The 26,090-nt window shown below is 40.2% G+C and overlaps 1 protein-coding gene and 2 long non-coding RNA genes across 4 annotated transcripts in view; 2 read left to right on the forward strand and 1 right to left on the reverse strand.

Annotated features, from left to right (window-relative positions):
* The window catches only part of LOC124254301 (RAB11-binding protein RELCH homolog), a 195,397-nt gene that overhangs the window by 49,780 nt on the left and 119,527 nt on the right, over window positions 1–26,090 (forward strand). For both annotated transcript variants that reach the window (XM_046688219.1, XM_046688220.1), the window contains exons 22-24: window positions 1,520–1,602; window positions 4,867–4,930; window positions 5,650–5,788. In XM_046688219.1, coding sequence (XP_046544175.1) covers window positions 1,520–1,602; window positions 4,867–4,930; window positions 5,650–5,788 — 286 coding nt within the window. The remainder of the gene's footprint in view (window positions 1–1,519; window positions 1,603–4,866; window positions 4,931–5,649; window positions 5,789–26,090) is intronic.
* On the forward strand, window positions 13,608–25,443 carry LOC124254308. The gene is made up of 3 exons (XR_006892448.1): window positions 13,608–13,618; window positions 17,987–17,991; window positions 25,343–25,443. It is a non-coding gene; the product is annotated as an uncharacterized LOC124254308 (long non-coding RNA).
* LOC124254305 lies at window positions 24,169–25,846 on the reverse strand. The gene is made up of 2 exons (XR_006892446.1): window positions 25,408–25,846; window positions 24,169–25,370 (listed from the first exon to the last, which is right to left on the reverse strand). It is a non-coding gene; the product is annotated as an uncharacterized LOC124254305 (long non-coding RNA).

Genomic DNA, 26,090 nt, shown 5'->3' on the forward strand with positions numbered 1-26,090 from the left:
TTCTCTTCTGCTGTCAAATCTGCCTTGTCAACAAAGGGAGCCGTCTGCCACACCAGGGGAGATAACTCTTGATGTAGTAAGGTTCATTCTTAAGCCTACAAGAGTTGCCTCCCATATTGTGTACCTTACTACATAATGTAACACCTATTTTAAATTCCAATATCAGTATTAGGAAACAGATTTTTTCAATAATCTCTGGGAAAACTCTATGATGCTTAAAATTGTTGGCATTGCCTTAACTACATTTGTAGTTCTAATGGTAGTCCTTTGATGTCTATTGTTGTAAAAACTCATCAAATATCAAGTCAGCATATGAACAACAGGAATTTGAAAATGTGGGATTTTTATCTGCTTTAGTTTGAGAAAACTGGGATATAGTGATGAGCATGTCCAATTGTCCATTTGTCAGACTCCATTTTCTCTGGAGCAGAACTCTGAAACCATTGATTATTTTCTGATAATACCTGCTATACAGGTCAGTCTTGTGGTGAACTGGTATAATTTATCTTTGTCATACAGTGGATTGTTATCAACTTCCTGTGAACCAGAGACCATATACCATGGTTTCAGAAACATCATAAACAAATCTAAAACAAAGACTACGTCAGCACGTGAATGGATATCTGGACTCATATCTCCAGATTATATAATGTCACAGTGTGTTATTGCTCCTGTTTCAGCTTCTGTGTGTATAATATGTTTTATTGTTGCTGTTTCACTTCCTGGGTGTATAATGTGTATTATTCTTGTTATTTCAGCTCCTGAGTGTATAATGTGTATTATTCTTGTTGTTTCAGCTCCTGAGTGTATAATGTGTGTTATGTTATTCTTGTTAATTTTATTCTTGTTGTTTCAGCTCCTCAGTGTATAATGTGTGTTATTCTTGTTGTTTCAGCTCCTGAGTGTATAATGTGTGTTATTCTTGTTGTTTCAGCTTGTTGTTTCAGCTGAGTGTATAATGTGTGTTATTCTTGTTGTTTCAGCTCCTGAGTGTATAATGTGTGTTATTCTTGTTGCTTGTCTTGTTGTTTCAATTCCTCAGTGTATAATGTGTGTTATTCTTGTTGTTTCAGCTCCTGAGTGTATAATGTGTGTTATTCTTGTTGTTTCAGCTCCTGAGTGTATAATGTGTGTTATTCTTGTTGTTTCAGCTCCTGAGTGTATAATGTGTATTATTCTTGTTGTTTCAATTCCTCAATGTATAAGTGTATAATGTAATGTATTATTCTTGTTGTTTCAATTCCTGAGTGTATAATGTGTGTTTGTTTCATTCTTGTTGTTTTTCAGCTCCTGAGTGTATAATGTGTGTTATTCTTGTTGTTTCATTCCTTGTATAATGTGTGTTATTCTTGTTGTTTCAGCTCCTGAGTGTATAATGTGTATTATTCTTGTTGTTTCAATTCCTCAATGTATAATGTGTGTTATTCTTGCTGTTTCAGCTCCTGAGTGTATAATATGTATGTTATTCTTGTTGTTTCAGCTCCCGGGTGTATAACATGTGTTATTCTTGCTGTTTCAGCTCCTGATTCAGAACCTAAATGATACATTCATCTCCACACGGGTTGTGCCCACTCTAGTCACTCTCGCCAATGATCCAGAAATGTAAGACTTGATCTTCATTCAATTTGAAGGTGGTCTCAGGGTAGGCCATGTGTTCTCTGTTCTGTGTCTGTGACATGAATGATACCAGGCAAAATATTTACTGTGAATCTATCACAGTATGTTATAGATGGAAATATGTACAAATTGAACACTCAGTTTGCTTGAGTGGTTGAAACGTTTTGGCATTTATTGGTATGTAAATGTGTGAATGTATGTAAAGATCAACTACGTACCGGACGTACATTGTATGCGTCAATCAGGTGCAGCTTGGGTCGTGAAGGTGATTAATGGCTGACTAGTTATACAATAAAGGGAGTTGCTGTGTTCAGTCTGAGCTCATGAAAAGTTGCTCCTGAACTGGAATGAGTTAGGTAGAGCCATTTGAACAATTCTTCATTTTTATCACAACATATCTGGTTCAGGTGGGAGGAAAGCCTGAAGTAATGCCTTACCACTTTGGTAAATCCACAAACATGGACGTGTCATTAACGCCTGTATTAGTAGCCTCATTTAAATATGGCAGAGAAATATCCAGTATTCTGTACAACAGGTGAGGTGAAATTGGGTTTTACGTCGTGCTTGAGAATATTTCGCTCATATGACGACGTGCGTGCGTGCATGTATGTGTATGTGTATGTGCGGCTGCTTATACTAGCCCAGACTTAAGCTGGTTTTATAGTGCTAGCCCACTGAGATACCATGCCGCAGTGAAGCATGAATACCCCACTCAGACACATTATACTGACTCCGAACCGACCAGTCCTTGTTGTACCCATTAATGCCGAGCACCAGGCAGGGACCAACAAGTACCATATTTTATCGTCTATTGGTATGACGCGGTTGGGGATCGAACCCGCGACCTTCCGCTCTCCGGGCGGACACTCTAACCACTACACCACGGAGGCGGTTTCTGTACAACAGGCACCCAGTGCCATTACACAACACACTGTAGTAAGTCTGTGTTGTAGCATGTGAGTTAGGATCACCTTAGCACTAAGATCAGTCATACAACAGATCTAGTGGTTAAAGCGTTGGCTCGTCACAACACCGGGTTCAATCCCCACATGGGTACAATGAGTGAAGCCAGTTGTCCCCGGTGATATTGCTGGAATATTGCTAAAAGCGGCTAAAACCAAACTCAGTCAGTCAGTCAGTCAGTCATACAGGTGCCATTACACAACAAACTGTAGTAAGTCTGTGTTGTAGCATGTGAGTTAGGATCACCTTAGCACTAAGATCAGTCACACAACAGGCACCCAGTGCCATAAGTGTGTTTGGCATGTTAGTTAGCACCTTAGCACTTTGGTAAATCATACAACATGGACGTGTCACATGGACGTGTGTAAGTCTGTGTTGTAGCATGTGAGTTAGGATCACCTTAGCACTAAGATCAGTCATACAACAGGCACCCAGTGCCATTACACAACACACTGTAGTAAGTCTGTGTTGTAGCATGTGAGTTAGGATCACCTTAGCACTAAGATCAGTCATACAACAGGCACCCAGTGCCATTACACAACACACTGTAGTAAGTCTGTGTAGTAGCATGTGAGTTATGATCACCTTAGCACTAAGATCAGTCACACAACAGGCACCCAGTGCCATTACACAACACACTGTAGTAAATCTGTGTAGTAGCATGTGAGTTAGGATCACCTTAGCACTAAGATCAGTCATACAACAGCACCCTGATGAAATAAAAATAGTTTTAAAGAGAACAGTACATGAAGGTAGAAATGGAGACAACTGTAGCAGAGATAAGACAAATCCAGAGATTTAGAATAAAGTTTGTCACTGAATACAATATAAGTTGTACCATTGTGATAAGGGGTATACTGGGTTTTATGCCTCCTGTCTTAGGTTGCAACAACAAATATATCTTACCAAATGTTTAAATCTCTCATTACGTAAATATAACATTAAAACAAACTGAAATTCAAGCATATATTTTACTAACATGGTACCGACTAGTTGATCCAAACCGCTGGTTCACGGTTCACTGACTGCTGTGGATGCATGCTTTTTCCATGGGGCAGGGTATAAATTATTTATTCTCCCTCACAAAGATTTATACCCCGATTGGGTGGTGTATGGACGTGTACATGGTAATTTGTTCTGGGTCACATGAACCAATCAGAGATGGACATTCTTACATGAGGTAGGACCCATAAATATCTAGCATATGCGAGTGAGTGAGTTTATTTTCACGAAGCACTCCGCAATATTTCAGCTATATGGTGGCAGTCTGTTAATGATTAAGTATGGACCAGACAATCCCGTTAGTCACCTCTTACGACAAGCATGGGTTACTGAAGATCAATTCTAACCCGGATCTTCATGGGTGTCTAGCATATGCATCGTTGCTGGTTTGCCACATGGAATAATGTTAATCCCAACTTGCTCACACATTAATACTGCCCTTTGGGTTATGATTATTGGTTAGAATCCTGGTTTTCCCCGACTGTGATTGTCGGCACCATATACATCAGGGGTGGAAATAACCCATTGCCCGACGTCTGAGTCCAGTGTTTTTCCGTCGGGCAAGCAAATTTGTATATCACGCTGTACCAGTGTCCAGTTGACTTTCCAGTGTTAATAATGTTGTTTATTTAAAAAATCAACAAGAACACGGACGGTATAGTGGAAAACTTATCAGGGCAAGTGATTTTACATGTGCCACTGTACCAGAGTACACTAGCAATTTTAAAGGTATTTCCACCCCAGTACATGCTTGTGGGTTTCTCCAGAACGGTAAGCCTCTGAGACATGCATCAGTTTGGGCTTTCTTCACACCATAAGGTGACAGGCTGTGATATTACTGGAACACCAAGTCATTCATTTAGGAAATTAGACCAAACAAGTTGATTTGTATTTTTATCATGGAGGTTTTTAATGTCTAGTATTTACTTGTCATTATGAACTTTAATTGGTTATATGGTCAGGCTCAAGGACTTGGTTGATTGCATAGCACCATACCCCGAGTGCTTGGGACATTGCTCATGATATCAATCACTGGTTTGTCAAGTCTTGTTTATCTACATCATCTGGCTGGAATATTGCTGAAGTGGTGTTAAATAATAGCAATCAAACAATGCTTTATTCTGTAGCTTTTTAGATCCTTAGAGAGTTTTATTTTCTAAATCATATAGGGTGCTATACAAATTTTGTATATCATTATTATTACATTATTAAATTCCTAAAAAGATGACCTCAAGACGTTAGAGATCACAAGACGTAATGGAAGTTGTTTTTGTGTGTTCACAGCTCAGTTAGAATATCCACCATTCCTTCCCTTGGCGCCATCATAGAACATGTGTCAATACGAGAGGTAAGAATGTCCTTGATTATCTCAGACCTGTTATCCTCACACTTGTCAGTTTGTTGTTTGTGGATCAGCTCCCTGTGGGGGCTCCAGGTGAGACTGGTATCCTGGGACTGATAGTGGTTGTAAGTGGTCATGTGTATTGGGGCTTAATGTCACATTCTAATATAGTTTACACATCTCTACTGCAACAGTATTGGAAGCACTGCCATAGGCTAATGTATGGTTTTGGGAACACAAACATACTTGACTACTAATCTCTGTCTGGACTTCCAAACTGATAAATGTGAGTGAGTGAGTGAGTTTGGTTTTATGCCGCTTTTAGCACTAGACAGTGTGTGAAAGAGGTAAACCACAGAAAGGAACATAGAAGTCGTAATATCCTGTACACTATCAAGTGAGTGAGTTGGGTTTTACGCTGCATTTAGCAATATTCCCGTAATATTGCGACAGGGGACACCGAAAATGGGCTTCATATATTGTACCCATGTGGGAAATCAAACACAGGTTTTGACTTGAGGAGGTAGCAATCTTGAAACATAACAGTCATATGATGCTGTTTTCCACATGACATGAAAACATCTCCAAGAGACGTAATAAGCTGAAAGCTTCTTGTTTGTAGTTTCATTAATAATTATGTTTATAAAACATGAGTTAAAATACATGAACACAACAAACCATGACCTCTATCTGTACGCATACATCATGGACAAATTTTCATGCAGGTGTTGGACCGGGTGTACATGCAAATACAGACATTCTTCGACGACCCCGTGTACCGAGAACAGCACGTCGTCCACGTGGAGTTGATCCGCACAATGGCGCATGTCGGACCAAACACAGAGCCGAAGTTCAGAGATGAATGTGAGTACCTGTTTCTTGCATGTAGCATTATTAGATTAGTCTTGTCGACAAACCTGAGTGAAACTCTGTTAATACCTTTCCTAGTTAAATTGCCAATTAAGGACATTTTTGTTTGTGAATCCTGATTACAAAGCAGTGTTCTTTGTATGACAGTGATGTCTGGTTCCCGGACTGACAGAGTTCCACTGTGGTTGTTGATGTTTTAGTTGTTTGTGACCTTGTACAAGAAGGGTGAGCTTCTTCACAGGTTACAGCTGCAGTGAAGGACGGTCATATCATCTCTCTTGAATATCATTACATGTATGTAGATACAGCCCAGAGTGACCTGGGGTAGAATGTGCCATGCTAGTGTTAACCCAGTGGAGACTCCAGAATAGACGTTGGTCTGCTACCAAGACTGGTCACTTCACAGTTTCCAGGGGTGGAAATAACCCATTGCCCGATGTCCGAGTCCAGTGTTTTTTTCTGTCGGGCAAGCAAATTTGTATATCACACTGTACCAGTGTCCAGTTGACTTTCCAATGTTAATTATGTTGTTTATTTTAAAAAATCAACAAGAACACGGACGGTATAGTTGAAAAATTATCAGGGCAAGTGATTTTACATGTGCCACTGTACCGGAGTACACTAGCAATTTTAAAGTTATTTCCACCCCTGAGTTTCACAGCAACAGACACACCACAGTTGATGTTACTAGTGACAGCAGTCACATGATCTCACATGCACCAACCGAAATCCCAATGGGGATTCGGGATTTGTCTTCAGCATCACATTGCTAATTGTAATAGTGAGGTGATTCTGGTATTGAAATGGTTGGCTATTTGGTGAAGTCTTAAAAGACGAATTGATGGATCAGGTGGTCTGTACCCCAAAAATGTGGATCGTTCCTCATATCAGTCACCTGATTGTCTGGTCCTGACTGGAATATGTACAGGCCATTATGAATATGTTGCTTAGTGTGGCATGTTTACAATACACACATGGACACATGCGCACACACACACACATGCACACAATCAGATACTGAATGGGAAGAGCTGTTTCAATTCATTTGGATCGACAAGACTGCTCCATATTGTTTTCATGTGGAGGAGTGGAGCTTTCTCTTCACTATGTCTTGAACTAGTGTTCTGATGACATCAAAATCATTGTTTTTACAATCAATATGGTGCGCGTAGTTATTGCTGGATGTGAAAATGGAACAGATCTCACATTTTCAGCAATTTTCTTCTGTATAGTTCCCTGGTTTGTGAAAAACTGGTCTAATTGGAGAACTTTTTTTAACACATCAGCATGAGAACAGTAAGGTGAAGTGAACGCCAAGAAAGAAAGAAAGGAACTTACTTCCTAGTTTACACTTTTTAAGTCAAGTCACAGAATGACTCCTCCTGCCTTGCCATTGAGGTTTTCTCCAGAGTTTTTTCTCAGACTCTGCATGGGAATAAAAAACTTCATGTTCTTATAATTTAGCTGCATCTCACACTTGTCAACCAAGTAAAAAAAGCACTTCATGAAATATTCTTTCATGACACATGTGTTGAATACAGCAAAAAAATTCAGTAACATAGGACTTTGATGTTCACTGTAAGATCACCATATTTCTTACTGATCATGTGACACAATCTGGTCCATCTCATTGTTAATTTTGTTTAATGATTGTACAAAAAAAATTCCTGCTTATTGTGAAGTTGAAAAATTGCATGGCTGAAAATAGGGTCATTAGAAACAGCCCCATTTATTACTTGGGTCTATCATTGGTCCAGGTTTTACTGTTAAAGTTTACATAAAATGACAAGGTAGTACAGTTTGTCATTTTATGTAAGGTTCATGATAATAGACTTGTTGATGGTCCTAAGAGTGATTTTACATCTCTGTGTTGATAGCTTTCAAACTGTAGCTGTGCCAACCAGTTCAGGAAGACAAGTTCCATGGATATAATAATAATAATAGTAGTGCATATTTATAACGCGCACATATCCACGCTCAGAAGCATGCTCTTGGCGCTACATAAGTACCTTAAAATAAATACATTATAAATACAAAGCAAGAAAACTACAATGAATAGGTGCATAACACATAAACAATAAAGGCTATTGAGGATAATATTTAGCAAAGAGGTAGGTTTTGAGATTTGATTTAAAAGAGTCCAGAGATTCAGAGTGTTTGAGGTCAAATGGGATAGAGTTCCACAAGACAGGGGAAGTGTAGGAGAAAGTTCTGTATCCAAAGGTTTTAAGTTTGTAGTTCGGAACTGTCAGAAGGTTTTGCTGCTGTGAGCGAAGTTCGCGCGATGGACTGTAGGGGTTGATCAGATCTCCAATGTAGGGTGGAGCCTGGCCGTGAAGGGACTAGTATGTGAGGCAGAGTGTCTTGAATTGAATCCTGGCTCTCACAGGTAACCAGTGGAGCTGCTTTAGAACTGGGGTAATGTTACTGTGTTTGGAAGTACGGCTGACGATGCGGGCGGCTGTATTTTGGTCTTTTTGTAGTCTGTCAAGTAGAGTGTCAGGGAGGCCAATATAGAGACTGTTACAATAATCTAGTCTGCTGAGAATTAAAGCACGGACAAGGGAATGAGCAGATTCTGTGGTAATTAGAGGATATAAGTTATATATAACTGGTAAACTGATCAGAGTAGATGTTAGTCCAAAACAAAATCGCAATTATTTTCTTTTAAGTCTATGAAGAACTGTTACATGCAGTTGAAGGACTATTCAAAGCCAGCTCACTCTGGTTCAAGGCGGATGTTGTCGAAAACATGCAGACAACTGGTTCCAAAAAAATGGTGTTTAAAGACACTGCGAATCAAGCAGGAATAGTGTTGGGAGAATCTTCCACTGTCTCGTTTTATCATGTACAGATGACCCTGTCTCCTGTTTCATCATGTACAGATTGACCACTGTCTCCTGTTTCATCATGCACAGATGACACTGTCTCTTGTATCATGTGACACTGTCTCCTGTTTCATCATGCACAGATGACACTGTCTCTTGTTTCATCATGCACAGATGACACTGTCTCCTGTTTCATCATGCACAGATGACACTGTCTCCTGTTTCATCATGCACAGATGACACTGTCTCTTGTTTCATCATGCACAGATGACACTGTCTCCTGTTTCATCATGTACAGATGACACTGTCTCCTGTTTCATCATGCACAGATGACACTGTCTCCTGTTTCATCATGCACAGATGACACTGTCTCTTGTTTCATCATGTACAGATGACACTGTCTCTTGTTTCATCATTTACAGATGACACTGTCTCTTGTTTCATCATGCACAGATGACACTGTCTCTTGTTTCATCATTTACAGATGACACTGTCTCTTGTTTCATCATGCACAGATGACACTGTCTCTTGTTTCATCATGCACAGATGACACTGTCTCTTGTTTCATCATCATGTTCTTGTTTCATCATGCACAGATGTTTCATCATGCACAGATGACACTGTCTCTTGTTTCATCATGCACAGATGACACTGTCTCTTGTTTCATCATGCACAGATGACACTGTCTCTTGTTTCATCATTTACAGACACTGTCTCTTGTTTCATCATGCACAGATGACACTGTCTCCTGTTTCATCATTTACAGATGACACTGTCTCTTGTTTCATCATGCACAGATGACACTGTCTCCTGTTTCATCATTTACAGATGACACTGTCTCTTGTTTCATCATGCACATATGACACTGTCTCTCTTGTTTCATCATGCACAGATGACACTGTCTCCTGTTTCATTATCTATGGATGGCACTGTCATGAGTGTTTCTTCAGTTACAAACAAAGCAACATAATTATCGATAAAATTCTTTCTCATTAGGGCATAAAATAAACATTTTGCTGAAATGGATTTGTGATAAATGAATGTTACCATTATCATGCATAGATATATTTAAGTTTTTGCGTTCAGATGTACATTTTGTGCGCAACAATGTATTCAATATGTGCATTTAGATGTCATATGCCAACATACAATGCTGTTTTTAAACAATTGTTTATGATCTTTCCGTACTGATCCATCACTGACAAAGAGAGGTCTGACTCTTGCACATCTTGGATCCATTCACTAAGCCCTCAGCACTACAACTGACACTGTGTTAATGTATGGAGATTTGGGCATCTTAGCCGAAAAAAATATGTCCCTCCACTCCAAGAGCCTTAAGTCTCTCACCCTGCTTTTAGGATCAAAACGTCATAGCCAAACATGTGATAACTGTCTAAGTTGACTGTCTTCTTTGTGATAGGGTTTAGGCATGGTCATGTGATTTCTGTATTCTAGAACATGTTTCCTTGAGATTAAAAAAGGATGATGAAAACATATCGTCAATTGCCACTCAATGAAGATGGTTCTTGATAATTTGAGATGAACAGGGTGAGACGATATGGGTTAAGTGTCATTCATTTCACTCATCGAAATATTGCCATGCCAGTTTGCTTTTGTGGTATCACTTCATCAGATAATTGTTCATCGGCAATGGAACAACATGCTGCATATTAACAACGAAAAGGTTTGGCAGAATGATTTTTTTTACAGGATATTATGTACATAATTTTCTCACTGCAGTGAGTTAATTAGCATGCTGGTGATTACTTTGAACAGCTGCCTACTAAACCTATTTCATGGCAGAAAAATGTTAAGATCAGGTTTGCCAAAAGAAACACAGGTAACCTAGTCTTCTAAAGCTCTGCAGTTCTTATTGCCACATCCACATTCAAGAACCTTGAAATCATTAGTTTTGGTTTTGCCTGATAATGTTTGTTGGCACACGATATATGCACCACTCATGGGGTTATTCCAGCCTCCTGTGCCTCACTACACGTTGAAGACATTTGGTGCCATTTGGGGCCAGATCCTTCAAACATGCTGCTGTGCTATGGAACTCTTCCACATCACCTCAATTGAGCCCCTTAATTGACTACCTTTAAATCTGGCCTATAGACCCATGTGTTCAATAAGCATGGACAATTGTCCATCCATTTTTACTGTGTAAGCTTCGAGCATGCCCTGTGCCGTGTGGAGTGTTAAGCTTCGAGCATGCCCTGTGCCGTGTGGAGTGTTAAGCTTCGAGCATGCCCTGTGCCGTGTGGAGTGTAAGCTTCGAGCATGCCCTGTGCCGTGTGGGTGTTAAGCTTGAGCATGCACTGTGCCGTAATGGAGTGTAAGCCGAGCATGCCCTGTGCGTGTGGGTGTAAGCCGAGCATGCCCTGTGCCGTGTGGAGTGTAAGCTTCGAGCATGCCCTGTGCCGTGTGGAGTGTAAGCTTCGAGCATGCCCTGTGCCGTGTGGAGTGTAAGCTTCGAGCATGCCCTGTGCCGTGTGGAGTTCACCAGCATGTAAGCTTCCTTATTATTATCATTATTTTTATTCACCAATAGATGTAAAGACCTGCATCCCTTCGTGCATGTAAAGACCTGCATCCCTTCTTGCATGTAAAGACCTGCATCCCTTCGTGCATGTAAAGACCTGCATCCCTTCGTGCATGTAAGGACCTGCATCCCTTCGTGCATGTAAGAGACCTGCATCCCTTCGTGCATGTAAAGACCTGCATCCCTTCGTGCATGTAAAGACCTGCATCCTTTGTGCATGTAAGGACCTGCATCCCTTCTGTGCATGTAAAGAGACCTGCATCCCATCGCCGTGCATGTAAAGACCTGCATCCCTTTGTGCGTAAAGACCTGCATCCCTTCGTGCATGTAAGACCTGCATCCCTTCGTGCATGTAAGACCTGCATCCCTTCATGCATAAAGACCTGCATCCCTTCGTGCATGTAAAGACCTGCATCCCTTCGTGCATGTAGAGGACATCCCGCCGTGCATGTAAAGACCTGCATCCCTTCGTGCATGTAAAGACCTGCATCCCTTTGCATGTAGAGGCCTGCATCCCTTCGTGCATGTAAAGACCTGCATGTAAAGACCTGCATCCCTTCGTGCATGTAAAGACCTGCATCCCTTCGTGCATGTAAAGACCTGCATCCCTTCGTGCATGTAAAGACCTGCATCCCTTCGTGCATGTAAAGACCTGCATCCCTTCGTGCATGTAAAGACCTGCATCCAACGTCAAGCTGACAAGCCATGAAGTAAATGAAATACTTTTCAGAATGGCTATAAACCAAGCTCACCATTGTGGATGGAGTTTCGTAATCATACTTCATCATGATGTACTTGAGTTGTGCAAATGCAAATTATGCCACTGTTGCCAAAAGCATGGAAAGAGTTCCTTCACACCAAAACCCATTTGCTATTTTATGAGCTAATTTGACAAGTAATTAACTATTTAATGTCCATAGTTTTTAAAGCCATTTCTCATTGACATCGTAAACAAGCTATTTTGAGAAGTTAATATTTAACGTATCTTCCCTGAAGCTCATTAAGCATAATGATTTTATCAATTTGTCAACCAACTGCCTGCTAGGAAGGTTTGTTATAATGGCGAGGGTAATCACGGGAAGCTCATGGCCTCATCATCCTGGCTTCCTTGCAGGCACAGTTCGTTTTGGTGATTAAATATAATTAATGTACAAGGTGACGTTTTGTGTTGGATGAGTAGGTGAGTGAAAATGAACCTTAATTGCTGATAAACACATTTTGTCTGTATGTTTTGAGATTATTTTGTCATGATCTCAGCTGTTGGTGCCAAACAGGAAATAATCGTGCTTCCAAACCTTGACCCATTTTCCAAAACAACAAGGTGATCATGACTCCCTTACTTCGACTTGTAGTTGTAAGGTTGCTTTGTGGAACCAGAACCTGTTCATAAGCTATGACCCATAAAGGTTCGGTTAAAATTTATCTTCAGTAACCCATGCTTGTCATAAGAGACAACTAACGGAATCGGGTGGTCAGACTTCGCTGAAGTGGTCGACACATGTCATTGTATCCCATTTGGCGTGGATCGATGCTCATGCTGTCGATCACTGGATTGTCTGGTCCAGACCGATTACTTACAGACCGCTGCCATGTAGCTGGAATATTGAGTGTGGCGTAAACTCAATCACTCATCCATAAGCTGTGGATAAGAGACAGGAGGTAATTATGATGTTGTACTAGTCATGTATTGTAGATCACAGACAGTGAGTTATTGTGGTTATACACTGATCAACACACTGAGTGGGTTGGGTTTTACTCCGCTTTTATCTATATTCCAGGCAATATCACGGAGCGGGGACACCAGAACTTGTGTTTCTGTCTATATATGCATCTCACATATTTTGGAATATAGCCAGTTAGTTAAATTTAATAAGAATATGCTTCCAAAATCACATTTATTTCACTCCACTGGATCAGTATGTATAATCCTGTCAATGAATAAAATCATGAAAACATTTATAGAATAATGTCTAGACAAATTTGCCTCATTTTGTGAAGGGTGAGCTACAGTAGCTTAGTGCTATTTCTGCATTCTCTACTGATTCTGGAGATTAGGTTCATAAATATTTGTCATCCCTGTTTACATGGAAGGGATTTTTCAAAAACTTGTAAGACTGTTGTGATTGATTTGGTATGATGGCTGGGTTTAATACAGTGGTTGGGGAGATTACAGAGGGATGTACTTGTCTGCTTTGATTACAGCAAGGGGCACAAGGAGCTGAATACACATCTCCACCAGCATTACATAAATCCATTTGGTCTTTCAGCCGGAGATGGCTTATAATGCCTGTTTTTGTGACCGATTTCAACCCCCTTTCTCGAAAGGGGAAGATATTTCTAGAATACTGAACAGAGTTTGTCAGTAATAATTTGTTTTCCCCTCAGAGAGTTGACTGAGCGAATCATTTTACTTCAGTTTACCATTTTACTGAAATATCCAGCATATGTCATCTTGTTTTTTTGTGTGTCATAAATCACCTCTAAAGTGTTTTCTGTCTTATCCTGTTTGCATCCGAATCACATCTTTAGTTTGTTTGCTGTTTAATGCTCCACTGTGTGTAAATGATTGAGTGAGGACCAGACAATCCAGTGACTGACATCTTGAGCATCAATTGGGATACAATAACATGTATCATGTGATCTAGCCTTCTTCAGTACTGGAATTCCTGTTGCCATATGGTGCCTTAGGTGTTCAGGAACAGGAAATCATGGGTTTCAATCCTGGTTCAGCCTTAGAATGTGTATTGGTTTGTTGGTTCCGTAAACATGCTTATGGGTTCACAATCCAGTGGTTGACTGTGAAATTGGGATATGATACCATGCATCAACCAGCATTACTTGCCTTTTTATGACAAGCATGGGTTGCTGAAGATAAATCATAACCTGAATCTTCATGAGTCCAAGCTACATCATATGGAGATGATGATGATGAGGAGGAGGAGGAGGAGGATGATAGGATATTTATATAGCGCACATATCCACGCAAGTAGTACATGCTCAAGGCGCTTGAGTGTTCCCTTGATCAACGGATGTCTTTTTCTGGCATTCTTTTAACCATCACAAGTCCCTTCCTCAAGAGTAACTTGATCAAGCATGCCAAGTACAAGGCCTCAGCAAAGCTTTCAATGCTTTTAATGGTAGACATGTGGAGGACATGTCCAAATGTCATGTATCAGTGACAAAATTGATGTCCAGTATGAGTCCTTAGACCTACTTTTGACCTGGACCATGTGTTCCCATGGTTTCCAGGTAAATAATTGACATGCCTGTGCATGTGTTTGTGATGGGTACCAACTTCAGGGCTGCATACTCTCGGCATTTTGCAAAGATCTACTATCATTACTATTCAGTACTTATTCGTTTTGAAGATTGTAAGTAGTTCATGCATATTGACTTCATTTCATATTTGTTGGATATCAACAACATTCATTGTATGACAAATGGAGATTACTACGCATGTGCGACATCATTGTAATTGCTTGGGACATTTGCTGGTGTCGCTCATTGAGATTGAAAATAGTTGTCATCATCGGATGGCTGTCTGGATATTCTTTGCACAGCTGCATTGAACAGACCGGCCAAAAGTATGGATTAGTGTATGTTATTAAGTGTATATTGGTGAGGTAACGTTCACTATCGAGAGAGGGGGGGGACTCTTCTTCGCGCAGCCTTCTGGTACTTCTGCGATGTTACTGATGTTGCAGTGTTGTGAGGAAGAAACGTGACTAGTTGATTACACCCTGCATGTTCTGACGACATGAAATTTGCATATCATTTATTGAGAGAATATTTAAGTATTGACATTGTGTACTGTACCTGTAGAAGATGGGAGTTAATGTGTCGCCATTTGCACTCATGAACCCCTACAAACATTTAGCATTGAACATTGTTTCACATGTTTGAGGTCTGATTGTTATGAGCGAGTTGTTAATTATGAATAATTACACTGTAGCTCAGGACTAAAAATGGATCCCTATCTAAAGAATCATGTTTAACAGTGAAAAAAGGCATCCCCTTCATGAAACCACTAGGCAAATCGACCTCGATTGGCACTGACGTTACCATCTCAGGTATTTTTACATGACAATGTGTGAAACTTGTAACATTTCTCCAGTAAAAGTACCAGTGTTGTATATCTTGTATGTTCAAAGGCAACCATGCTCTTTGTCTTTAATGATGAAGTTCACATAATTGTTTAAACAGGTATCACTCATTGCTCAAGCCATATTGAAATCATGGCCAGAATATTAAGAAGTATCACACGATAAAAGGAATTATAGAAAAAAAAGATTTATGTTGTTATCTATGCTAAGTCTGTTAACCTGTTTCACTACAATTGCGAAAATAACAGGCAGGTATAAAGCTGTTTGGTATAAAGGTCTGCATCTCAATTGAAGCTCAAGTTACTTATCAATTAATTTCAATCAAATAAGAAGTCCATCATAATCTGACCTAAGGTCATCACCATGGAGTAGCCAATCATGTTCATGGAAATCAATCTCACACATATGTTTGACATTATCTCACCCAAGGGTGTGTAATAATTGGAGTCATGTCATGGTGTTTCAGCTGGTTATGTGAAGAGAGCCTGAAAGCATACCAGTCTCAACATGTTAGATACTTTGATGAAACCCACTAGCATGGGTGCCTATAAACCAAGAATTGTTAGATCTGAGATTCAAACTCATACGCTGCAGATTCTGGATCTCTACGGAACCTTTCTCTGAAGAAGCCTAGATGACTGAGCCACCGACCTCCATATTATGAATGTAATCCAGTATTGTTTGATTGTAGTACATCCTCACATACACTCTCCTTTGAATGACCTGGTGGAACCATTGTGAGGATTCTTGGTAAGAGTGTCAGTGAGTTTTATGCTACTTTTAGCAATATTCCCGCAATATCACAGTGAAGAAAACCATTGTACCCATTTGTGGAATCGAACCTGGGTCTTCAGGTGACGACTCAACTCTTTAATCACTAAGGCTTCCCCACTGTCCCATTTTAGGGTAGACCGCCTCCGTGGTGTAATGGTTAGAGCGGAAGGTCGCAGGTTCGATCTCCGACCGCGTCATACCAAAAGACGTTAAAATATGGTACTTGTTGGTCCCTGCCTGGCGCTTGGACCAGGCTCGGAGTCAGTATAATGTGTCTGAATGGGGTATTCATGCTTCACTGCGGCATGGTATCTGTGATACTGACAAGTTTGCTCAGGTGAGTTAATGGTTGAAGTTACAGTGTATTTCAACTGATCATTAATGTCGGTCCATTTCCATCTTAATGATCTGAACTCCCATGCTTAAACATAAGCTAATGTCATTGTAGCGCTAAGATTGCTTTGTGCAAGTGTATCCTGATTATGTTTCTTGGTGTATCTAGTCCCTGAACTACATTATTTTCCCCACTGCCCGCAGTGAATGTTTTTCTGTGTCCATTCTCTACATTTGTGCACACTGGACGTATATTTGCATGTCTCGTGAAACTTGGGATGTTGCTCATGATATCAGCCACTTCTTTGTTATTTGCACATTCTGTTTTGTTGTTTATGACGAACTCAGCAGTTTTCCAACATTGTGTCCATGGTGTAGTGGTTAGAGCGTCCGCCTGGAGAGCGGAAGGTCGCGTGTTCGATCCCCGACCGCATCATACCAAAAGACGTTAAAATATGGTACTTGTTGGTCCCTGCCTGGCGCTTGGCATTAATAGGTACAACAAGGACTGGTCGGCTCGGAGTCAGTATAATGTGTCTGAGTGGGGTATTCATGCTTCACTGCGGCATGGTATCTCAGTGGGCTAGCACTATAAAACAAACTCTAGTCTGTGCTAGTACAAGCAGCCGCACATACACATACACACGTATGCACGTCGTCATATGAGCGAAATATTCTCAAGCACGACGTTAAACCCAATTTCACCTCACCATTTTAGGGTAAGAACCTCTGCTACTCATATGAGGTTGCTATATAAGGATTGGGTGTCATTGTGGATTGAATTTTCTGATGTAAACATCCAAATTGTCTCATAGACTTGATTATATACAAAGTCACATAGCCCGAATATTGTTTAGCAAACAAACTAATAAACCTACATTTGTAATGATTCCTATGATTCTCTTAAAGAGGAATTGTGCCACTGACTGGGTGACAGGGTTTTCAGTCCAGGGCTAGCCCTAGTAATTAACTCCTTAAAAGAAACTGCCATTGTCTCCGTGTTATAAGTCTTCTCATTAACTTCTGGACCAATATACTGTATGAAATTTGAGAAAGCAGACAGACAAAGTAGGCTTTGAAAGACTGGAATAAAACCATGCAGAAGTACTCGAGCCTAGCACAAGCTTCAGGGAGTGTTTGCTTGGGAAAAACAACAAGATGAAGCTCAGTTGTTGAGCAGGTAATGCATCTTGAGAATATGGTGGAGATTTGTGCCCGTGGAGCTGTCTAAATCTCATGACAGATTTTTGGCCAGTCTGTTTCAGGGTTTGTGACACTAGTAACACTATGTTGTACAGACGCTAGTATCCCCAGTGGGCTTCCTGGTGAGAGGTTGTTATGAAGAAGGTGATTACTGACAGACTTGTTTGGGTCTGGGGGGTCACTTGTATAGCTTGTCCCAGGAGTTAAAGTGTGTGACAGTTAGTGAGAATTAATGACAGTTTACTTAGGTGGTTTTCCTTAAATTCTCAGATGGACAGACGTCAAGACAGCTCACTGTTAGACTAATCCTTTCATTCTTTCATGGGCTGATGTTTTTCAAAATGGTTGATGCAAGCTGCAATTCATAATGCTTCATGTCAAAAATGTAGGAAGTTCTTCAGTATTTGAGGTGGTGTAGTGAAATGGGTTTTAATGCTGCATTCAAGATTGTTTCATTCATGTTACAACTCACATGGTAGATTTTACCAGCTTGTAAGCACTTTTGACTTCTGAGATACTATGTCTCAGTCAGTCACTGGATTGTCTGGTCCAGACTCGATTATTTACAGACCCCCATCATGTAGCAGGAATATTGCTGAGTGCAACAAACAACAAACAAAGAAAACTATGTCTCAACATCAACTGGGATACCCTACTCTGAAACATTGTACTGACTCCCATTATTTTCTTATAGCCTTGCACAAGGCAGGGCAACAACAAATACCATTATATTTGGTATCAGGCTGTATCCTCGATTATTTGAAACCATAGGACCTGAACTAGACTGTGGTATGATTTAGCAAGTATGCTGAAGATGGACAAATGTCAGTGTCATACACAGGCACTAATCAATCAGTTTTATGCTTAAAACATCTTCACTCACTCACTCACCTAACTACCACTCACTCATTCATTCACTCAACTACCCACTCACTCACTCACCCACCACTCACTCATTCACTCACCTACCCTTCACTCACTCACTCACTCAGTCACCCACCCACTCATTCATTCACCTACCTATTCACTCTCACTTACTCACTCACTCACTCCTCACTCACTCTTACCACCACCTACCCACTCCTACCCACTCACTCACTCACTCACTCACCCACTCACACTCACCCACTCACTCACTCACCTACCCACTCACTCACTCACGGATATGATACAATGCATTCCTTGTTCCTGACATCACAAATTGGTCATCTGAACATTTGTCACCATGACCTTTGTTACTCATAACCATTAAGCAGTATTTCATTACAAATAATCAATGAGACAAGGCAGTAATGGCTATTATAGACAATGTCCCACACAGGTAAAATACGACATGCAGTCAACCAAGTCCATGAGTCACAGATGAGTCTCCTCTAGCAACAAACTTAGGTAGCTGGGGACCTGTTCTAGCCAGGATGCCCTATGGGGTGAGTTTACGCTGACTGAAGAGACACCCCGAAAGCTACAGAGTAACGAGGAGAAGATTCAGAACTTTCTTTCTCCTGTAGAATTGAAGAATAGCAAAGAAAAAGATAGATTTAAAAATGATCAATTATTCATAATAAAGTGCAGCATGAGATGGGAAAAAGCCTTTGTTGAAATGAGTTAACTCTCTACGGGGTACTAGTGAGGGATCTCTCTCACACCAGATCATTAATATCTCAGCTCCAGGAGTCGGGGTAAAAACACGAGTGATGAAGTCTGCTATATGATCTTTCATATATACATTATTTATGATAAGACTAAAGCACAGGGAGGACACTTAATTTTCCTGAGTTTGCATGGTTTTGTATGATGCAGAAATGTGCACAATGTATAGCCTGGGTAAATAGAAAATATTGCTTCTGTGTGTCACAATAGTATTTATTTACCAAATTCCTGACAATAAAATATGTTTTTCTAAGTAAAGTAGTTATCAAACCTTACAGCACAGTTCACTACACCATTTTATTACTTCACAGGACCTTTAAACCTGGTACCTAAATTAATTACCTTTACCCTGTGTTTAGTAGACAGGGGTTTTCAAGGGTCCTGGACAACAAAATGGGGGTCCCCGACACTTAAATATTATTATTAATACTGTTATTGTATTGTGTATCATGATCATCACATTGTTACAGTAATTAAACTGCAAATAATACCTTAACCCAGCTAGTAGCAAACTCAGCGATAACTTATTGTCACTTGATTGAAATTTTTACTTGGACTTTTTCATAACTTTTGTTGCATCCATTGTTAATTTTTATGCATATAGGACCCAGGAATTCGCGACCTGTAAATCCCAGGTACGTCCGGCCCAACCATGAGTTTCTGCAGTACAAGACAGCTAGTCGTAGCCATGTGATATTTGTTGGACCTGCTTGCACCAGTCCCAGTAGAGATGGCTGATCTTTGGGACCTGGATCTCAGTTCTGACACATGATCATCCCCTGTTGGGGACAGGAGGGAGTTGAGCAGCTCCTGATTGGTCACTTCTGACACCCATTCCTGTCTGTGACATGTAGTGGAGACAGGTTTTAATAGTACACTGAGTATAGATTCCACTAGTAGTCCTTGTAATCACGCTCTGCACTGTTGACTGCTTGTGTCTGTGAGTGGGGAAGATTCATGGAGTGCGTTGGGTTTACACCACAAAGATGCCATTAATGGACTCTTCACACGATACCTACATGTCACCTCTTTGGAGTGATAAACGAACGCTTCCCATTCCACAGGACCGAAGGACCTATATATTGAAATCTCATATCATTGTGTGCTGGTGTTCAGATCCCAGTTGGATTTTATTTTGGTGGGGTAGCTAAGTGGTTGAAGCATACACTCATTATGCTGATGATCGAAGTTGGATTCGCCACATTGTTTAATTGTGTGAAGCCGATTTCTGGTGCCCCCTGCCATGATATTGCTGTGATATTGCTGTGATATTGCTGCGATATTGCTGTAATATTGCTGATAGTGGCGTAAAACCTCACTCACACACTATTTGTCCCTTCATGTTCCAATTGTCAAAATCACAAAATTCTTTTTTAAAACTATTGTCTAGAATATATTCAACAAATATGTTTTCCATCTATATGGTATAATAATATTTGTAATTTGAAATAATAGTTTAAAAAAGACAAACCAACCAAACAGACAATATTTGATGTGTTTTTTTTCTAAAAAAATATAGAGAGAATCTCACCCGAGTGTCTTGATATCAAATATATCACCATGAGTTGATAAAGTAACAAATATCCAAGGCTTGCCGAGGATATTTTTACTTTTATCAACGAGTGTTGATATATTTGATATCAGAAGACACGAGGGTGAGATTCTATTTATCATCAAAAATCACTCTTCATTAGTTTTCAATGAAAAATGTACATCTCTGAACACAGTACTGCCATTAGATTTGCAGTGCAGCGATGTCATAACATTGTGACGTCAACAAGTTCATGACGTCATAGCATTCTCAGGGCATTGTGCAAAATCTACTGTCAAAACGATATCTCCTAGGATCCACCAATGGTGTGATGTGTTCACGGATAATTGCTTCAGTTTAAATGTTCACCAGAATTTTTGCATTTGTTGATGTGGGAATCCATTTATATTTGTGAACAATGAATAAAAGTTCATTCTGAAGCAGACGTGAGTGGAATAGACATTGCATTGTGTTCTTTTTTATAAACAATGCCTCTTTGTGTGCTACAAAAAAAACTATTTGGCACTTTATAGTTAAATAATGTTAATTTCTTTGCAAAATCCCAAGATATTAGAAACAGTTTTATTCGCCATTATAAAAAACAGTTGTGTCTTCAGACTTGTGAAAAGCAAAAATGACCAAAAAACGTATTCATTTTTTATACAATATTGAAATGGGAAAAAATTCACAGTATGTCACTGATGCTGCACAAAAAATAAGTGAGAAACAGGAGACATTCTTCCCAGGCTAATTGTATAATATCCACACAGAGGGTTACTGCAGGAGGGTATGGCCACATTCACCATTGATCACTGGCATGATCAGCTCTTACCCGGTATGAGACTGCTGGAATATCTTCATGGTAGCCATTGTTGTGCCAGTGTTCCATAGTTGCTATACCATTACTTGTTTCTAAATGGTACCTATTGCTCTCTCTCTCTCTCTCTCTCTCTCCCCCCCCCCATCCTTAGTACCCCTTGTTTCCCCCTGTACACCTGTATATTTCCATATAGTACCCCTGCTTGTTTCCCCATAGTACCCCTTGCTTAATTCCCCTTGCTTGTTTCCCTATGGTACACCTTGCTTTTTCCAAAAGGTATGCATTGCTTGCTTCACAGTGGTACCCATGTTACCCCTTGAATGTTTCTCCATGGTACCCTTGCTTGATACCCTACTGAGAGCCAAAGCAGAGTAGGTGGCCATTCTTGTCTATTCATGAGGCATGTATGCCATCTTGTCTGCTTTCAGGAACAGTGATGAGTCATACAGTTGAACATTCATTGTAATTGTGATAAATGCCATTAGCTGTGATAATTGTCTGTCAAGTTTTCTGTTTTACCCATTCATAAACTTGATGACAGTGACAATTTGTGTAGGATGTTCAGAAAGCCTTCATTTAACACGTACCGTATAAGTGAGGTGAGGTGAATTTGGGTTTAACGTCATACTCGAGAATATTTCGCTCATATGACGACGAGCATGGGTGTGTACGTGTATGTGCGGCTGCTTGTACTAGCCCAGACTGAAGCTGGTTTTATAGTGCTAGCCCACTGAGATACCATGCCGCAGTGAAGCATGAATACCCCACTCAGACACATTATACTGACTCCGAGCCGACCAGTTCTTGTTGTACCCAGTAATGCCGAACGCCAGGCAGGGACCAACAAGTACCATATTTTAACGTCTTTGGTATGACGCGGTCGGGGATCGAACCCGCAACATTCCGCTCTCCGGGCGGACGCTCTAACCACTACACCACGGAGGCGGTCCCGTATAGTCCGCTCTCCGGGCAGTACATAATACTGAACATGATGTTAATCACACAGCACATATTGAAGTTCCTCCTGCAAGGACAGCAGGGGCAAATCAGGTTGTAACTCAGCTGGTCGCAAAGACTCAACATAACTGGGGTAGATAAAAATATTTCTTGACAATGTAGTTAAAAACTTGTAGATATTACTTTCCCATATTGGGATCCATTTTGTCTTGGAAAATAGATTGCAGAGTTGTGCTTTTTCTGATGTACCTCATCAATCAAATCTGAAAGATTTCTGCCTTTTGCACAGGAAACGTATGTCAAAACTTTTCAAATGGAGCCTAGACTTGATTGAAGCTAGACAATCACTGGTGACGTCAAACTCTTCCAGATAACTTGTTTCATAAAAGAAAAAAGTCATAAATATAAATGAGTCCATAACCATGTTCTATGATGTCCTTGAAGTTCTGCTGTATTTTTCTCACATTTCCAATCCAGTGTGGAAGCTTACTTTATACTGGGGATACATGTGGCTGAATAGTCTGAGGTGCTGCAATTCAAGAGTTGTGTCCCTTGGGGCTTTACCAGGAATCTGATCATGGGTTGAATCCCAGTATGTCCAGACTATGTTTCAAGGTTTGTCAGCACCAGTCCCATGCTCATGAGTTTCACCCAAGTTGTAAATGTCAGAGACCTGCATCACTTTGAACTTTCCTGCCACATCGAGCTGACATGCTGGACTGAAATTGTAATGCTGTTCTTTGCTTAGAGAGGCAGGGTTGGTGGTGTAGCCTTTTGGTAAAAACATTCGCTCATCACGCTGAAAAACCTGGTTCCATTCCTCACATGTGTGAAGCCCATTTCTGGTGTCCCCTGCCGTGATATTGCTGGAATATTGCTAAAAGTGGCATAAAACCATACTCACTGGCTTACTCACTTAGAGTGGCCAAATGTTAGTTGTTTTTTTAGTGCTTTCTGGAGATTGACAAAATGCAAATACATTGTACCACTTGACCTCCAAAACATGCTTGAGATCTTTTTGACTGCTATAAACCCTTTCTACTCACTCACTCGATAGTGGGTAGTAGGGTAGCCCAGTGGTTAAAGCGTTTGCTCATCACACCGAAGACCCGGGTGCGATTCCCCACATGGATACAATGTGTGGAGACCATTTCTGGTGTCCCCCTGCTGTGATATTGCAGGAATATTGGTAAATGCGGCGTAAAACCCAACTCGCTCACTCACTTACTCGATAGTGTCCATGATATTATTACGACTTCTATGTTCCTTTCTGTGGTTTACCGCTTTCACACACTGTCTTGAAATATTTACAGCTACGTTGCTGACCTTGGTATTAACCACTTTCACTCACTCACTCACTCACCAGAAAAATCCCATTATAAAAGTGCTATGTTTGCTGATTGTGGTGTAAACCATTTTTAACCACTGATCAATTCTTTCAGTTCACTGTAGTTAATCTGTCATAGCATTGCATGTTTATGTCTTGAAGCAATGGTCACAAAAATCTCGAACAAAACATGCACAAAATGTAAACTAAACTCGCAAACTTATGAGGAATACCAGTTGTTAGTTCAATCCCCTTCTCAAGATTCAACTTGAGCCTCCAATCCCTGACAGAAGAGCAATGCAGTGATATGTAAGCAATCTTTATTACACAGCAAAGTTATACATATATCATCCATTCCTATCATCTGTGACAGGACAGTAAACTTAATGACCATCTTGCAATGGCAGTCTGCGTATCTAATCTACTACAGAAACGTATATACAACAGACAACAGACAGGTGGACAGATATGGAAGTAAAACGTCCTTGACCTTCTGAGGAAGAGAACTATTTATACAAAATTGTTTTGGATGTTGTAAATCATGAAATTAATTCAAAGAATGCTTGTCACACTTGCTCAATTTCATGAAGTGGTAAACTTTTATCATGGCTTGTGTTATTGTCTTTTATTGTTTTGGATGCACAGTGACTGCACTTACCAGAAACAATGGCACTTATCACATAAAAAGCTACTTTGTTTTAAACAAAAGTTTATTGATGTAACGCTGGGAACCATATTGGCTTCTGCTCTTACAAAATCATTGGATGTTTTGAGAAATGTTTTTTTGTTGTTTTAATCTTTTTGTTTCACTCTGAAAACCCTTGGCTTATAAGTTAAGTCTCATGTCTAACAAGAGTACTGGGTGGAAGCCGTGGTGACTGGGTGGGTTAGACGGCTGACTTATGTGCTTGCGATTAGGTGCCTGACTGAGTGTGTGGGTGGGTTTGAATCCCAGATGGGACTCAAACCAATAAAAGTACTAGAATCTGTACTTTACTGATAAAGTGTAATCCCAAATATAACGTGCGTTACATTAGACCCCTTTCTACATGGCATTGTGAATTCATAAGAGAACTGAGATATATACGAAAAGTCCATGATGTTACTGAAATTGAATTGTGAATACTGTAAACTGTGTGATAATGATTCCTTGATAGTTGCCAGTGAATGAGATGTTTTCAGTTTTCAACAGTATGGATGCCCACATGAATTTCAGGATGTATTCTAGACCAGGTTGATGGTGCTTGCATAAATTTGGTGACGCATTAATTTCTTGATTTACATCATCTGTTGATTTTTCAACACATCAACTTGAATTTGATTTCAGGGAGATGCAGAAAATGCCCCTATGTCTGATAACAACGCCATGTTTCATGAATATAAACAACAGAAGCGTGTACATTAAGTCAGTATTGTTCTGAGGATGAATATGATGATTCAGCAACTAGATGAACCTAACTCCATTGTAGTATTACTGAAGTATTTGAAGTACTGAAGTACTGACAGACCTATATCATCTTGTAATTGTTTGAAGTACTGACAGACCTATATCATCTTGTAATTGTTTGAAGTACTGACAGACCTATATCATCTTGTAATTGTTTGAAGTACTGACAGACCTATATCATCTTGTAATTGTTTGAAGTACTAGCAAGCCAGATCTATATTGTCATGTTTCTGATTGAAGTACTTAAGTTGATTAACAGCCATTTCAGCAGATTTCAGGTTCTTGTTTGAAATAAGTATCAAAAGACAGATAATGTCATCTTTTGACCTTTGAAAGTACTGGTCTTGGATATTTTGTGACCGTTCACTGTCTTGAAGTTTCACCTGGATGGTCCTATATTCTCTGAGAGACACTGTCTGACATGATATGAAGTCATCTTACTCACCGTCACTTATTTGGAGTGAGTGAGGTTAGTTTTACGCCACACTCTGCAATATTCCAGCTGTATGGTGGCGGTCTGTATATAATCAAGTCTGTACCAGACAATCCAGTGACCAAAAGCATGAGCATCGATCTACACAAATTGGTACCGATGTGTCAACGAAGTCAGTGAGCCTGACCACTCAATCCCGTTAGTCGCCTGTTGCTGTTACGGCAAACATAGGCTGCTGAAGATCAGTTCTAACCCGGATCTTCACCGGATCTTCACAGGGGCCTTGACCTACGTCCATGGTATAACTGCTACTCACAGATGATTCAGGGAACTTTGCAGTGATACTTT

Source organism: Haliotis rubra, unplaced genomic scaffold (assembly GCF_003918875.1).
Source record: "Haliotis rubra isolate DU_JTF1 unplaced genomic scaffold, ASM391887v1 Scf57, whole genome shotgun sequence".
Lineage (NCBI taxonomy): Eukaryota > Metazoa > Mollusca > Gastropoda > Lepetellida > Haliotidae > Haliotis > Haliotis rubra.